The sequence below is a fragment of the Saimiri boliviensis genome, chromosome 4, assembly GCF_048565385.1.
Source record: "Saimiri boliviensis isolate mSaiBol1 chromosome 4, mSaiBol1.pri, whole genome shotgun sequence".
Taxonomy (NCBI): domain Eukaryota; kingdom Metazoa; phylum Chordata; class Mammalia; order Primates; family Cebidae; genus Saimiri; species Saimiri boliviensis.
In genome coordinates, this window is record NC_133452.1 from 94,466,300 (window position 1) to 94,483,711 (window position 17,412).

Genomic DNA, 17,412 nt, shown 5'->3' on the forward strand with positions numbered 1-17,412 from the left:
TTTAGCACTTTAGAGATCATTTACCTGATAATCTTATTTAAATTAATGTTTTCTCCTCTCAGCTTATCCCCATTATTCTCCTCTTTCCAACTTTAGATCATAGCGTTTGTTATTTCCTGATGTTGTATTAAGTGTTTATTTGCAAGATAGTTTTCTTTCTCTTTCTGCTGCTAGAGCGTGAACTTCATGACATTTGGAATTTGGTCTGTCTTGCTAATTATTCTATTTCAAAGTGCCTAACTGAATACCCAAGACAAAAGTGTTTTCAATAAATATTTGTTGAGCACAGGAATTATTACACATTGTGATAATTACTATAAGAGGAAATATAGAGAACTCTGAGAGAAAATGGGGGAAGCTTCTCTACATTATGTGCTCAAATGAATCTCTTGATGAAATGATGTTTAATGTGAAGTAGCAATTCTAGTGAATAATACAGTGATCACTGTTCCAAGCAGAGCTGATAGCAAACACGAACACCATAAGGTAAGAATGATTGTGAAGAATCTGAGAGAATTTAATGGGCTCATCTTACTCGAGCAGAGGAAACGAGGGAGGGTGGAATAAAGTGAGCTTGGAGAGGGAAATATAAAAAAAGATTATTCAACTTCTTGCAGATCAGTTTAAGATCGTGAATATTATACTAATTACTTCTGAAGCCTATTGAAAGGTTTTGAATGAAGACTAATTAGGAAGCTTATTGCTTAAGAAATTAAGAGATGCAGCCAAAATAGCATCTCGGAACTGCACTACTGGTCTTGCAATTCCCTGTTTTCCTTTGCCTCATAACTACTTAGATCCTTAAAATTTTTATTGAAGTTTGATACTGGGTAAACATGTCAATCTGATAAGACAGCCAAATCACTGGTATTACCTGAAAGGTCCATGAAAAGATGACAAAATCAAACACGTAGCACTGGGATAAAGGAACTGAAGGTTAAGAGTAAAGTCTAGGAGAGAATAACTAGATGCCCTGATGGAAAGCTATGATGTGTCATGGAGTCAAGAAAAAAAAGTTCTTGTATTTTTTTCAAAATACTTTTTATTTTGCATTGTTTTCTTAGATTTATTGAAAAGTTGGTAAGAGTACAGAGAATTCCCAGATAGCCCTTGCCCTGTTTCAGTTTCTCTAATGTCATCATGTTACATTACCCTGCTATATTGTTCAAGATTAAGAAATCAATACTATTGTTAAAAATACTCCAGATTCTATTCAGACTTCGTCATTTTTTTTTTTATTATTATTACTGATCTTTTACTGCTCCAGGATCTGATCCAAGAAGGAACATTGCATTTGGCTCACACGTCTCCTTAGTCTCATGTGGTCTGTGACTGTTTCTCAGGATTTCCTTATTTTTGATGATTTTTACAGTTTTGAGGAATAGTCTAAAATACCTCAGGGATATTTTGTAGAATATCTTTCAATTTGAGTTTGCTGGATGTTTTAACTTATTATGTTAGGATTATGAATTTTTAGAAAGATTACATAGAACAAATCCACATGGCGTCACTGGTGACGTTAATGTTGATCACTTGGTGAAGTCGGCATTTGCCATTTTTCTCCGCTGTAAAGTTACTATGTTTTCCTTTCCACACTCTACTCTTTGGAAGTGAGTCATCAAGTTTAGTGAAGGCTCACAAGGGAGGATCTGAGTTCCACCTACTCGAGTGGAGGGTATTTATCTGTATTATTTTGAATTATTTTTAAAGGAAGGTTTGTCACAGAGAAGAGAGGTTTAAAAATGAAGGTGTGATCATATTCTGTAAAATTTATGCAGATAAAAAAACCAAAGGATTGTATTGATTTTGGCAAAATAAAAGTCAGGGTTGTTTTAGGAAAAACAGTTTCCACTCAGTTGTGAGAATGCCAGACAGATGATTGGAAAGAAGGGTGAATATGTGAAAGGAATTAAGACAGCATATGAGAACACTTCTTTGAAGGTGCTTAGCTATACAGTGGAGCTATGAAAGGCAACAACAGCCCAGGATCCATGTGAAAATTATATTCTGTTCTTTTTGTAAATTTTCTTCTGGGAACATAATTCTCACTTTCAGTCCAGGATTTTAGTGAACTTAGTTGTATGAGAATACAACTTCCAAAATCCTCATCTTCATTAAATTCAGTAAATTTAAATTACAAAGTTTATATATAAAAAAATCCAAAGTTGTTATAGATGTTGTTACTTTTTTTAACTCTATGTATGACAGAGATTTTTGTAGAATAAAAAGCAGATCCAGAAGAAAAACATGTAGAATCAAATGTGTATCAAACATGCCTACAATTTCTCAGCAAGTATATGTTGAATCTGAGTAGATGTCAAATCTAAGTAGATAATCTGACTCCTCTCCACGTAGCCCTACTTGGTGTGTAATACGTATTTAATAAATGCTGTTTGTACAATTGCAGGAGGCCTTGCAACTGTCCCTGACCAATTGATGTTTACAGGTTAATGTGGCCTTCAAACTTGCACAGTTACTGTAGAGATCTTCATACTTGCAAACATTGGCTGGAATAAAAACAAATAAATTAGTCACTTCATTGTATTTTTTTTCCATAGCAGCAACACAAGCAATACATTCCGTATGAATGGAGAGTAGAGAATCGGGCAAACAAGTTGTTATTACTACACCAAAATAACCATTTTATATTTTGAAGGATATGTTAAGGTCTTTTAGATAAAAACACTTATTCCCTTTTAATTTTGAGCTTTTGGAAATGTTTCTAAGATGAACTGACATATTTTCCTCACTCAACAAGTGAGCAGAATAAAATCAATTTAAATGAATTCCTCTAGAACTGCACTATGCAAAAGAGTAGATATTTGTCATGTGGTTGTTTAAACTTAAATTAATTACAATTAAATAAAATTAAAATTTCAGGTCTTTCCACAGCAACACCAGTTATATCAAGTGTTCAGTAGCCCATGTGTTTAAGGGCTACTTTACATGAGAGTGAGAATATTGAACATCTCCAGCACTGTAGTAAGTTATACTGGACACAGTTGTTCTGCACTCTAATGCCACCAGTCTTTCTCTCAGGTTTAAGTAATTATTATAGAAAGATGTAAATGTAAAATATAAAAGGTGGAGAGAATGTGTTTATGATTATTGGACATGTCTACTTAGATGTCCTACAAACTCAACAAATCTCAAACTAAATCCATCATCCTGTCTATCCCCTTGATATTTCTTTGTTGTTTCCCAACAACCCTTCACTTGATTCACATAGTTTAAGAGAAATGGCACCCCCAACTATTAAACAATTCAAGCCAGGAGCCAGGAATCAACTGGAAATTGTTTCTTTCTTTCTTTCTTTCTTTTTTTAAATTAACACTCAACAAGACCAGGTAACAAAAACTGACTAGTCTCCTTTCTTCCTATTTTTCATACCTGTCTATTATTTTTTCACTCATTTTTGCCCTAATGCAGTAAAAGTATCCATTTGTTTTTGGTGGAGTGTTTTTCTAATAGTCTCCCAGCTGGCTTTCATCCAATTGTTTCTTCCCATTGCTGTTGGGAGCTCTTTAGAAAACACAGCTCAGATCTTATCATTCTTCTGTTTAAAATCTTTCAATTGACTCACATCCAATTACCAATAGGATAAATTTTAAATTTAAAGCTTCTTAGAAAGCAGCATTCGGTAGTGCTGGAAATTTTTGGCTTTTCCTTCTTTAGTTGATTTATAGCTTTGGTATTATCAACAATTTGAATTATAGCTATACAATTCAGTCAGAAGAAACTTACAATTAGGTGAATTCATTTGAAAGGTAAAAATCTCAATGGATGAGTCATCTGCACTGTCAATAACTTTAATAACACATACTAGTTAAACAAAATATCAACTCATACTTTTATTTATAAAATCATAAAATGAATCGTATGTGATATATATTTATTTTATTCCTTTTTGCTAAAATGTTTTTGAGGATTCTGTGAGCTAATACGTACTTATTTAATTTTGACTTTAAAATGTATATAAATTATTAGCAAGCAGAAGCACAAGCGATTATTATATTAAACTTGATTATTCTAACTACACTATGGCAAAAATGAGGAAGTTAGTATGATAAATTCTTTAGCATATGATAAATTGCAGTATTTGGAGTCCCTGTCTGGATTGAACCATATTCTTTGGTCTCATACACTTAGATGTATATTTGTTTTCCTTTTTTTAAAAATGCTACATTTCAAATAATGATATTAACTTTGATGAGAAGAAACTTCATATTTAATTATAATACATTATTTCCACAGGCACATTTTAATATATGCCAATATATAACATGTACAGTAGGTGTTTCATCAGGTTACATATAGTAACAGACCAAATTTTACATTGCGAATAACACATAGATTCTGAACAGTGTAAAAATTTCACTTAAAAACACTCTGTAAGGCTGGGCGTAATGGCTCACACCTGTAATCTTAGCACTTTTGGGTGGTTGAGATGGGCAGATTGCTTGAGGCCAGGAGTTCAAGACCAGTGTGGCCAATATGGTGAAATCCCATCTCTACAAATAGTACAAAAATTAGACAGGTGTGGTGGCATGCACCTATAGTCCCAGCTACTCAAGAGGTTGAGGGATAAGAATCACTTGAGGCCCGGAGGTAGAGGCTTCAGTGATCTGACACGGTGTTACTGCACTCCAGCCTGGGTAACAGAGCCAGACATTTTGTTGTTGTTCTTTGCATGAAGGCGTTGCTTAAGTTGTTTGCCTTCAGATTTTGCAATTCATAGAAGAAATGTCAGATCATTGTATTTCACTATCAAGTTAATCACTTGAAACTTACTGCATAGTCCGTCGTCACAATAACCTGGGCAACTGGCACAAGGTGATCCTTGCTCATAAGGGACATTTAGTCTGTTAGCCCAATTACCACTGAAATTTGAAATTAAAAATGTCAATATTTTTCAGTTTTCTATTTAGTTTATGTTCCAAAGTTAATATCAGCTGCCAAGTATACATGGGTATTTATTAAATGTTTTTAATTATGTCAAATAATTAAAAATTTAATATTCTCAGAATATATTCAGACAATAATGCAAGTCAAGGGAATAATTCACACATTCATTCACTTTCCTGATCATAATCTCTCAACCTGAGCAACTGAAATAATATAACTAAAGTCTAAAGTTTTCACAGTATATTTCAACATGGCAACACACTTTATCTCCCAATAGACTTGGTCAAATTGATAAGATGATGTACCACAAGGTGCTTGCTAGGGATAAAACATATCCCCTAGAGAAATAAGAAAAGTTCCTGAAGCACAGAAGGATGCAATATGGAAAATAACATTTAATGTTAAATATAACTTATAATTAAAAATAAAAAGTAACAATTTCTATAATATGAAATCGGATAAGTACAGTTTCAGCATAAATTTGGCTTTCAGGTGGTGGGAGGATTTTCACATGGTTTTTGCTGTATGTTTGTGAAATGGTATTGTGCTTGGGAAGGTTTGGGAACATCTAAAGGTGGTGTGTATGAGATGTTTATGTTTGCCAAGAATGGGAATGTTAGGGGAAAAAAGATTTAATTAACACCAGAATCCAGGGTGAGTTTGTCCTACAGTGACTAGTCTGTACCTCATTGATGATTATTTTGCTATTCATAAATTATCATCTGAACATACAAGAAAGTTACAGTCTCAATTGCACTAAGTAGGTTAATGTCCAAGGCAATGTAGTGGAATCTCAGCCTTCCATCACAGAATATAGCTGTGGGTGTGTGAGCACGTAAAAAAAAATGTGAAATAGTTATAAAAATGTTCTGAAAGTTCTCTTTTCCCTGCTTTCCCTCAATACTAATTCCAACTCTCACTTTAAATGCTGACTCCAGATGCTCTCCTCTCATGACCAGGCATTTGGAGGCGGTCTCCTAGGGTCTTTCAATTTTCTGCATTAACAGTGATAACTCTTTGCTGAAAAATGACCTCATAGGTCATATTTCTCAAATTGGAGTCCTACATCACTTGGGAGACCTAAAGCCTCAAAATAAGTCATGTAGAAAGCTGAGTTTGAAGAAAACCCCTCCCACTAGTGGTGAATAATTTCAAATATTAAAAGGAAATTAAAGCTAATAGACATGTTGTGAATATATCTTCAACATATCCACAGATTTTTTTTGTGTGTATGTGAGTAGATCAAATATATTGCTTGAGAAATCAGTGGACTTCCTGCAGGAAACCCAAGATTATTAAGAAATTAAGAGCTTAATGAATGGTTCCATGAAAGATTTTTTGGGATAAAATCTAAGAAGCAAAGATTTGAGAAATTATCTTTTCTTGGATCTTTGAAATATATTACAGGTCCTTGAAAAGTCTTGGAGGTCCTAGGTTTAATCATTTCTTAATGGTATAATGTGAAATTTTCTGATAAGCATGAGTAAGAGTATGTGAGCAGAAATGACTGACATTACCAAAATGTGTCATTCCTCACACTTTCTTGTGTGTGAACTTAGCAGAAACTGATAAAATTATATTTAGACAACTACATACTCCATGTACTCATGAAGTAACCATGAGCATAGGAAAAGGCAATTGAGAGAGGAGACAAATTATTTTAGGCATGAGAAAATACTGTTCAATAATACTTGGAAATGGAACTGAAAACTTTATCTTTCTGAGAAGTTGGTTGAATGTGCTTCAACTTCAAAATCTTTCTAAAGATTAATCTCCTTCACTTTTACTAAAATATGCTTTTTTGTTTCTTTTTGTATTATAATTTAAAAATATTAAATTGTATTTGGCATCATTGTCAGTAAACTCTAAAATATATACTTACGGAGGACAATAGTGGCAAACATAGTAGTATTTTAGAACTTTTTGATTGGGACAATAGGCACTTCCACATCCAACGAGGTGTGAAGAATACCAAACAACCTATAAACCCAAACCAAACAATCAATAAACAACCTATAAACCTATAAATGAAGACATGAGAGCACATTAGAGAAGAAGGAAATGCCAAAAGACAAATAATAGGAAATACAAAACAGAGAAGAATGTTAATGACATATTTTGTTTTCATGTATCTTATGACTACATTTAGTGAAATTATTGAATCAAAAGAAAACACTTTTAAATATTACATTTCCATGTGCATTCCTTTTTTAGACTGTTAGACATAGAGTATGTTTCCCTACCATGATCCTGAAGACTATTGAAAAATGACAGCTCATAGCTGAAATACTCACCAAATGCCAGAGTATTCTATATTCACTTGAAATTTTTCAAATTTCAATTTTTCTCAAATTCAACTTGGAATCAGTCAAAATTTGGGAATCTTTTTTAAAAGGGTATTTATAAAGGTGATGGTTTTTCATTTCTTCTCCTTACCTGTGTATAATGTCCAACAACTGCATCGGGAGTCTTTGGCCCTACACCAAAGTCAAAATCATCACGCTCATCAAACCAGCTTTGGATTGCTTGTGACCACGAATTGGGTGCACTTGACATGTAGAGATTCTCACCACATTTTAGACCTAAGAAGGAACAGACCACTCATGAGGAAAGCAATAAAGCACGCAATGGCAAAATACACACACAGACGCAGACACCCCCCTCCCCGCCACATGATGAATTCCTCTTTTTATTTTTTTATTTTTATTTTTTGTTGTTGTGGTGGTTTGTTTGTTTTTTGAGATGGAGTCTCATTCTGTAACCCTGGCTAGAGTGCAATGGCATGATCTCAGCTCACTGCAACCTCTGCTTCTTGGGTTCTAGCAATTCTCCTGCCTCAGTGTCCTGAGTAGCTGGGACTACAGGCATGTGCCACCACGCCCAGCTAACTTCTGTATTTTTTAGTAGAGATGGGGTTTCACCATATTGGCCAGGCTGGTCTTGAACTACTAATCCTGTGATCCACCTGTCTCAGCCTCCCAAAGTGCTGAGATTACAAGCATGAGCCACCACGCCTGGTGAATCCCTGTTTTTTAAATACTGTCTACAATGCCCATTACCAATGAATATTGACTAATACATAAGGAGGGTGCCGAAGACCCTTATCAGCTATAAGCTGAATAGAAGCCACATGTGTACCATACTTGAGGCTGGTTTCAACATGCAAAACTTTGAGTAGATGGAGAAGCCTTTTTTCTTTAATATCTACCCTCCCTGGAAATTTATATAAAACAATAAACACAGATGGTGCTTCTCAGAGTTATCTCTACATATAGAGATATTCTAACTAGAAAAAAGGTAGCATTAGAAGCAAGATTTATTTATAAACTTTTCTTAATGCAACATCATAACACAGTTTCTTATTATTTTACTTGCTCATTTATCCAACGATATTTGCTAATTTACTTACTGGTCTTTCGATCACTTGGGTTACTGTGTCTGTAACTGCACCCATTTGCCCACTTTTGGGCATTTGCTGCTGCCTCTTTGTTCCATTTCTGAAACAAGCACAGAAAAAAGATACCACTTACTGTCTCAAACCTCAAAGGAGCATAAGCTTTATAATCAGGTTACAGCTTGATTTATGTCATCATAAAATTTCTGTACAAGCTTCTTCTGATTTTTATAGTAATCAAAAATGTATTTTTGATGTGCCTTTTTCTGCTCCACAAAGAAATATAGGTAATATGCCTATGCTAAGTAATTGAAAATTTTAGGTTTATGGTCTAATTATTTATGACAGAACAGAAACACCTAAAGATTTTTAGTAATGGTCCTACTCTAAATATTGATAAACGTGGAGTTGTTAAGATTGGTTTTCCAACAATGAAGTAATTAGCTAACTTACTTCATTTCCAGTTCTTTTTTTTTCCACCCGCTCATTTGAATATGTTTGGAAGGCATGTGGCTTTTGGTACTGGGCCCAGAACCGTAGATTGTTATTTACCCTAAATGGCATTTATCTTAAAGGGAAAAGGTCTTTCTGATCTTAGATTGGGACAGATAAGATAGTAAGCAGAAAAACATAATGGCTTTTCACTGTATGTCCAAAGATTTGGTTTTAATTCTGCCTCCATTATTTTAAGAGCCCTATAAATTTGACGTTTTACAACCATTATAAAGAGAAGTTAAGAAATTCAGCTCTGCCCATTACACAGCTCAAATGAAATAACAAAATAGAGATAGAACTTCGTAAACCTCAAAGTTATTAAGATATTTTAGTTGCCTGCCGCCCCCTCCTTCCACAGCTGATTCATAACTCTCTCCTTGCAATACCACCTCTTACCATCTTTAGCATGTTGCTGGCAGGTGGAGAGACTGCTTTCCTCAGTTCATTGTGTTTATTGACAATCTCCCTTTGCACTTGTGTTTGGGTGGTTGACAAAGCAGTAAAAGTGGGATCCTTCAGGAAAATAAAATTAGAATTATTTTTTTAACATTGTTGGAAATTGCACACAATAGTAACTATGTTAGTTCGAGGGATTAAAGACCATTTAAAAAAAGTGTTTGAGCCAATATTAGTTATTAAACATTGTTGATGACAGCCAAAGCTATGACTTTTTAATGAGAAGATATTAGATGAAGGTTTTCAGAATGGGAATATGGGCGTGAGATACTAAAATCTCCTCAAAAGCCACAAATACCAATTTCTGAGTTAAGAGAGGTCTTAATGTGATTTTTCTAGATATATGAGTGATAACATAGTGACAATGGTACATGATAAGAATTATTATGACATTCACACTCAGTCTGCAGCAAAGAAGTGGTAAGGAGTAGGGTATAGGATTTACCTAGACTTTAGTGGGGAAATTTCTGCCTGATGTGATGTCTGGTGTTTAGAAAATCTGCTTAAGCTCAGTCTAAGTGCATGTGTAACATGCAATACTCTAGTAAGAGAGTCTTATGTATTGCATAGCAGATTTTATGGGATCACTCAAAAGATAGTTTTACCACATTAAAAAAAGGATCTCCAAAGCAATTTGGGGGGTAGAGGAAAGTCATTTAATTAATGAACTTCAGTACCTTCTTGTGGCTAGGGGCACCACAGCTTTAAACATAATTATGTTAATTACCTTGGGCTACTAATGAGTACTTTATAATGTACCAGACACTCTAGTCCTTTTCACTTTTGAAGATTGATCTAGTAACTTGCTATCCCTCATGGTTACTTGAATTTTTCTGAAGATTTTTGAGTTTAACCATACCTCACTTCCATTTGCAGGAAAGGATGGAAGCAGCCCAGCAACCAGGAACAGTAGCAGGGGAAATAATGTCATTGCTGGGAAAACAAAACCAATAGAACAAGGATCTGTATTAAAATGATTAGTACATGAACTGCTGAGTAACATGCGGGTGGAAAAGAACACAATGACCTCCATCCCAAATTCATTACTAATGTAACTGGAGAAGTTACATTCATTACTAGTGTAACTTGTCACATGGAGCCAGCAGAATGATAGTAGATTCACTTTCGAAGTATGCCTCCAACTGGGACAATAAAGAGCAAACCAGAATTCCCGACTGAAGCCTTTGAAATATGCTTGTAAATGCTAAGGACTTTCTACCTCCTACTTCCGCAGCTCCGCAGTCTTCTCTGTGTAACTACTCTCTTTACGTTCTCAGAGTGGATTCTTCACACTGCCAATTCAGTGGTTTCCAACTGTGGTTATTACTGGGTACTATTGCATTAGCCCCTGCTGATTTCCTTATGTGCTCTCTACACTTTTACAACTATATCCTTATTAGCATCTCTTCAAACTAGAAGTTAGCATGTACCAGTTCTTTTCCTTCAGGGATCTGACTTGTACACTTGCCATTCTTTGAAACCTAGAAAGTCCTCTAAGTATATGCTTTTCATTCATACTTTTAAACTACTCTCTTCAACTTTAGCTATGTAGCCAGCATCCACTTTTCCTCTCAAAACTTTATCTTTAGTACCATGCCTCAAATTTAAAAAGGCAATATTCTTCCTCTTGATCTTAAAACAAAAGGTAATAATTTGATTCTCATGTTTAAAGAATGACTAACCCTATCTGTATTAATATCCTTAATATGTTCACATCCTTTGTCTCACTAATTCAACTTCTTACAATCCTACTGAAATTATAAACTATATTGGAAAAGTTTTAAGCATACAATTTTCATTGCATTATCATTAATAAAGGTTAAAACATTGTAAATTAATTACATGCCTAGTAATAGGGAGATATAATGTCTAAGTAAATGAGAATACAGCCACATATGGCAGTATATTAGACATAAAAACCACTATACATTTATGGTGATTTTGTAAACTCAGAGAAAAAGCTTATGTTTCAATGTTAAGTTAAAAAAGAAAAAGAAAAAAGCAGAGTAAATAGTGCATGGTAGATTCTTAGCTTTCTGTTTTGGACTGAATGTTAATAGAGTAACTCATCCTACAAAACAAACAAACAAACAAACAAACAAACAAACGAACAAACAAAAAACCTCTTCCATCTTAGTTATTCACTGATTCCTCCTCAACCCCAGCTGAGGACTGGGGCTGGGTCTTCCTTAGACTATAAACTTATCTAATACCAAATCCCCACAAAGCTCCCAAAGGAAGAGCTTTGCACCCCAAACTGGTCCCCAGCACTAAATTCAGTTTTCCCTTCTCCTAACTAGTGTCCCCGTGCCCCTCACCCTGACCACTGTGAATCTAGGTGTTGGGATGCAGTCTGATATACACTTGCAAAACCCATTTTGATGCTATTAAAGTCAGTGTCACAAACCATCCTGTCCCAGCATTGCTGTACAATCACCCCACAAATATGGAACTTTGCTAGTATCCACTTGTATCACTTTTTAAAAGATGTTTCCAATAGAAAAACAAGAAAATGGGGGCAGGGGAGATATACTTTTTGATAACACAGTTGTGGTTTTATTTTGTCCAATGCATCAATAAATAAACTTGAAGCCTGAAAAACAATCCACAAAAAATGATACTGCCAGAATGCAGATCTGGAACTTCAGAAGATTTCGAACTACTCATGTTACAGACTTCAGAACTCACTAAAAAATAACGTAATGCTGTCCTGCCTCCACCTGTAAATTAATATATTGATGCCTTAACTCCTAGAATGCTGTATTTAGAAATGGGGTCTTGAGTAGGCCTCCTGCAGAATTTGAGAGCAAAAGAGGAAAAACAGATCCTTATTTTCATTTGTAAGTCAAAGACAATTAGGTATTCGTTCCTTTAGGAGACATTGATCAAGTTTGTACACTCTATTCAGGATAACATGTTATAATATTGCTGAATATGATCAGTGAAGAAGACATGGTTCTCGCCCTCAGTGTCCTAGTATATCATTATGGGAGCTCATCATTCAAGTACCCAGAGTGGAAGATGGTTGAATTTTCTCATGTGTGCAAAAGAGGAGAATAAAATTTTGTTTCCTTTTACAGTGATCCATTACAATGCTTTCTGGAGAGAGATGAGAAAGAATCTAGCACAATTCAGGGCTCAGGGAGTACATAATTTGGATGAGGTAAACATGATAAAGTTCTATCATTAGCTGTAAGACTGGTCATGTTGACAGAGGGTCACTGTAATATTTCACTCCATCCCTATCTCTCCTCCCCAGGGACTACTATAAATAGCAGGTGCAAGTGGAAAATGATTTATTTGCAATTCAATTTAGTAGGGACACATAGAAGGTAATAAAAAGATTTTTTAAAAAAAAAATGCTTCTCCTGTTATTTATTTTCATGAAGACAATTTCTAAATGTATTAGTTATACATTTTTCTGTCATTTCCTGGAAATAAACATTAGATTTCTCTTAATTCAATTCCCATGAAAGAGTTTCTTTTGCCGTGTGTAAGTCACCAAGTCCCACGTTTTATGTGGTTTTCTGTCCTACTTTGGTTTCCCTTTTTCAAAGAAATTAATAATTATCTCAAGTGTGATTAGAGAAAAATCGAATCTCTGGATTTCAAAGATTTTCAATTTCAAACGGGGATGATTTGCTACTAATTCCAGATTGACAGCAAATTGTGTCTTTCTGAAGCATAAATGTATATGATACAATTAAACTGTAACATACTGTGCCTTCTTTACACTGATGTTAGGACCACTGGTGTGTCTGAAATACTACCTTGAAAAAGAGAGTGTTATATATTTTCTCAAATGACCTTATATCACTGCATATTGACTGACAACAAAATATCTATAGGTATATCTGGCCTTAACAGTTCATTTTGTGGAAATAAGAATTTGCAAAATATGAAGCAGGACAAATTTGCTTAGTTGCTAAGAGGAGAATTCATCAAATGGTCCATTTATAAAGCAAGATTTTAGCATTTATTGCAGGCAGAATATCAAAATAGTCAAGCTTCTTGCTGCCACCCCAAAATTAACTCTGAAGGAATTATAGAAGCAAGAGGGAAACGGGGATTCAAAGAAAATACTGAAAATATAGTGAGAACATCTGAGAAGAATAAAGTTTCTCATGACTTCTAGTATGTGTATATGGATGAATGTGTGTGTGTGTGTGTGTGTGTGCATGTGTGTGTGTGTGTGTGTGTGTGTGTTTTGTGTGGTGAATGTGAAGTAGAAGAGAGTGCTGCATCCAACAGCAGTGGTTGGTCTAAAGTAATGCCTGTTAGTTCTTACTTTTGCCTCAAAATAATCATTGATTCCTCTTTATTGCAAAACTCTGCAGCAACAAAAAATACCTGTCCTAGTGCTATATGTCAGCAAAGTAGCATCAAGGACTCATAAGAACCATCCTGTGTAAAGAACTGATGATAATAAGGTCATACGTGATACCACACTCCAGTGCTCTTACAGTCACGCCTTCTTATTCCCTAGTGTTGTGTGGTTCAAATTAGCTTGACTACTTCCTCCCAATGCTGCTTTTTCCTGAAATGTAATCTGAGGAGTGGATATAATTCCAAGATTGACTCATAAAACATATAAGAATAATAGTAAATAATACATAAACCCACTTCACAAATGAATTGCAAGAATCCTAACAAAGTATTAAGTCACCAGGTTCAAAAATATATTAAAAATATCATGAACAAATACAGTTATATGAAGACTGCAAGAATAATTCAAAATTAGAAAGCTCATTGGTAAAATTCATCATATTAACAGACTAAAGCAATGTAATATGACACAAAATACATTATTAAGTTCAACCCCTATATGTAGTTATTTTTAAAAAAGGAAAAAATTGAAGGGATTATTAATTTGGTAAGTAGCATATACTGCATGTATATACCAAATATAACGGTTATTGGAGAAACTCTAGGTGCATTTCATTTAATATTGGGAACAAGAAAAGAATGACTAATACTATTATTTGACATAATACTGGAGAGATCCTAATCAAAGCCATAAGAAAAGAAAATACATATATATGCATATATATATATAATTTTAACTTTTGTAAGAGAAGTGGTAATATTATTATTTTCAAATGATATGATCATCTATCTAGAGAATACACCAAAATCAACAATTCTGCTAGATGTGCTAGCAACTTACAAAAATACCATTTTTATTACTGGGCACATTCAACTAGAATATATGATTTGAAAAACACTTATAACAGTTAAAAAAACTATAAAGTATCTGGAAAACAAAAAAATTTGAAAAATATTTTTTAGAGAAAATATTAAAACTTTAATACAGCATACAGTAGAAGACATGAATAAATTGAGAGTTTTGTAATGCTTTTAAAAGGTACATGATAACATAAAGATATCAATCTTAGAATATCTGATAATTATTTATTATAATTCCAATACAAATGTTGAATGGCTGATGAATAACTAAGTAACCTTTTACAAGAAGAATTGGCCAAGCGTGGTGGCTTACTCCTATCACACAGCACTTTGGGAGGCCAAGGCGGGCTGGTTCCCTGAGCTCAGGAGTTCAAGACCACTCTGTGCAACATGGTGAAACCTGTCTCTACTAAAAATACAAAAGTTAGTTGGGCATGGTGGTGTGTGCCTACAATCCTAGCTACTCGGGAGGCTGAGGCAGAAGGATCATTTGAAACTGGGAGGTGGAGGTTGCAGTGAGCCGAGATTGCACTGCTGCACTCCAGCCTGGTTCACAGAGTGAGACTCGATCTCAAAAAAAAAAAAAAAAAAAAAAAAAAAAAAAAAAAAAAAAATATATTGGGTTATCTTTTCATACTAGTTACTAAGAAAGACATCAAACCTTTGTTGACAAAAATTTAACATCATTGTAGGAACAGATAAATCAACTGATGGATGTGAATAGAAAATTTAAGAGACAGATCAAACGAGGCAGCATTAGAAAGCATTAGAGAGCAGGGCGTGGTGGCTCATGCCTGTAATCTCAATACGTTGAAAGGATGAGGTGGGTTGATCACAAGGTCAGGAGATCGAGATCATCCTGGCCAACATGGTGAAATCCCATCTCGTAAAAATACTAAAATTAGCTGGGCATGGTGGTGTGCACCTGTAGTCCCAGCTTCTCATGGGCTGAGGCAGGAGAATCACTTGAACCTGGGAGGCAGAGGTTGCAGTGAGCACTCTAGCCTGACGACAGAGTGAGACTCCGTCTCAAAACAAACAAAACAAAACAAAACACATTGGAGGGAGTACAGACTTATAGAAATATTTTAAAGGATTATGTGTATTAGAAAAGATGTCAAAAGTATTAACACATGTAAGTCTAATGTGTGCCCTATAGGTATAGACACATTTATTTACTAGTTACAGCACAGAAAAGTATTTGATACAGTATTTTCTTACTTAAAATTTAACAGTTAATCTTTATTTTGATCACTTTCTTTCATCTCATTATGTATCTGTGATACAGAAAGCAGTCTATGCTAATATGCAAAGTTTGCAAAACTGCTAGACTTCATCAAGAAATTAATAAAGATATGCAAACAAGAATAGCTGCCTTGCCAGTTCCTGAGAAGCACTTTTTTTCAAGAATGAATTCCTTCCCTTTTACTTGGAATTCAATAAATAACAGCTGAAATTCATAGCAATATCAGATTTACATTACTTGCAAATTCTGTAACTCTTCTTCCCAATTCATCCCTGCCTCTTACAAATCAGAAGCCCCAATTTACCTCACAACTCATCAATGTAGAGTAATTCTCAGGCTTGAAACTTGTCATTGTCATCAATTTAATTTCTTTTGATCCACTTTCAGAGGTCTTAATCTACAGGCAGACATTCTAGATTTGGTTTTAACTAGCAGAAGTGGCAACACCATATCTTCTATGGCTATTGTTAAGTACTCTCAGAGTTTCCTGGATGGCACTTAGCTACAGGGAAGAAAAGTATTTTACTTTAAAATCTTCCTCCTAGTGGTAAATAACTCCTTTCATGTTGTCATTAGGTAGTTCTGCAGTCTCCTAATATTTGATTCTCCAGAATCACTTCTAATGTGCTACAGAATATGAAGCTGTATGTGGAAATTGCTTCCTTAGATGAAATATGCATGATAGATATTATATTTAAATTACCTGCATAAACATGACTGAGTAGATTGAGTTTTGACTGAAACAGTTCTAAAAGTCTTTTTTTTTTTTTTGTTTTTGACCTCAGTGCATTTCATCAGTGCATTTATGTTGATGATCTTTAATAAAATACTTTTTAACCTCAAGGTCAGTGCTATAATTTTTTTGGCCAATTTAAAACTTCTGCTATGTCTTCTCATATAGCTCTATGTTTTAATGTTGGTAAAAGTTACTGATGTGAAAGTATGCACATACATATATTCATACTTTTTCAGTTTTCTACTAAAAATAATTCCAGTATAATTATTTCCAAAAGTCATAGACATGGGAATTAATTATATTACTTTGGAATGAAAGATAAAAATTTATTTAAATTTCAAACTGGATAAAAGTCTTTTTGGAATAATAAATCTTCATATGTTAGCTTCTCAGCTTAAAATAAACATATTAAGATAATTACTCTCAGTAAAAGTTATCCATAGACTTTGGAAAATCATAGTTAAAATATACTGAATATATCACTTTATCACTGACAAGGTATAATGTGTTTTTCACCTTGTCAATGATAAAGTAATATATTCAGAACTAATAAAACATTCACCTTGAAATAAAGGAGGTATCACTTACCAGTGGTTTCCAAAGCAGGATGAAGTATTTGTTTCATCTGCTGAAAGAAGGAAGGTGGAGAGAGAAAAGGTTAGAGCCGTATATATGAAACACCTATTTCCTGTTTTGGCACATGCTGGTTGTGCAAGTAAGTCTAGATCAACAAGGCCTGAAACAGGATTTGTCATACCAATAGTCTCAAATTTCATTGCTGGTTTTCTAATCATAATTTTGACATTATTTGGTGATTCCTCAAATGACTTTTAAAAATAAATTGCTATATCAAAATTTGTAATTGTGCATTTATTCTTTGAAGCTCATATATTACAATTCATCTATATTTTTGCCTGTCAATACTTTAAAAATTCTTAGCCAAATTGCTATCATCACATCATCAGAGTTGTCAGAATTACATTTGTTGGACTG

General features: G+C 34.2%; 1 protein-coding gene across 1 annotated transcript; it reads right to left on the minus strand.

Annotated features, from left to right (window-relative positions):
* Nucleotides 1-924: 924 nt before the first annotated feature.
* On the minus strand, nucleotides 925-17,064 carry CRISP3 (cysteine rich secretory protein 3). Its single transcript, XM_003923100.3, has 8 exons — nucleotides 17,008-17,064; nucleotides 10,110-10,183; nucleotides 9,191-9,307; nucleotides 8,315-8,402; nucleotides 7,342-7,487; nucleotides 6,788-6,885; nucleotides 4,792-4,880; nucleotides 925-2,507 (listed from the first exon to the last, which is right to left on the minus strand). Exons 1-8 carry the CDS (start codon nucleotides 17,042-17,044, stop codon nucleotides 2,380-2,382), a joined length of 777 nt encoding a protein of 258 aa, XP_003923149.1. The 5' UTR covers nucleotides 17,045-17,064; the 3' UTR covers nucleotides 925-2,379.
* Nucleotides 17,065-17,412: the final 348 nt, after the last annotated feature.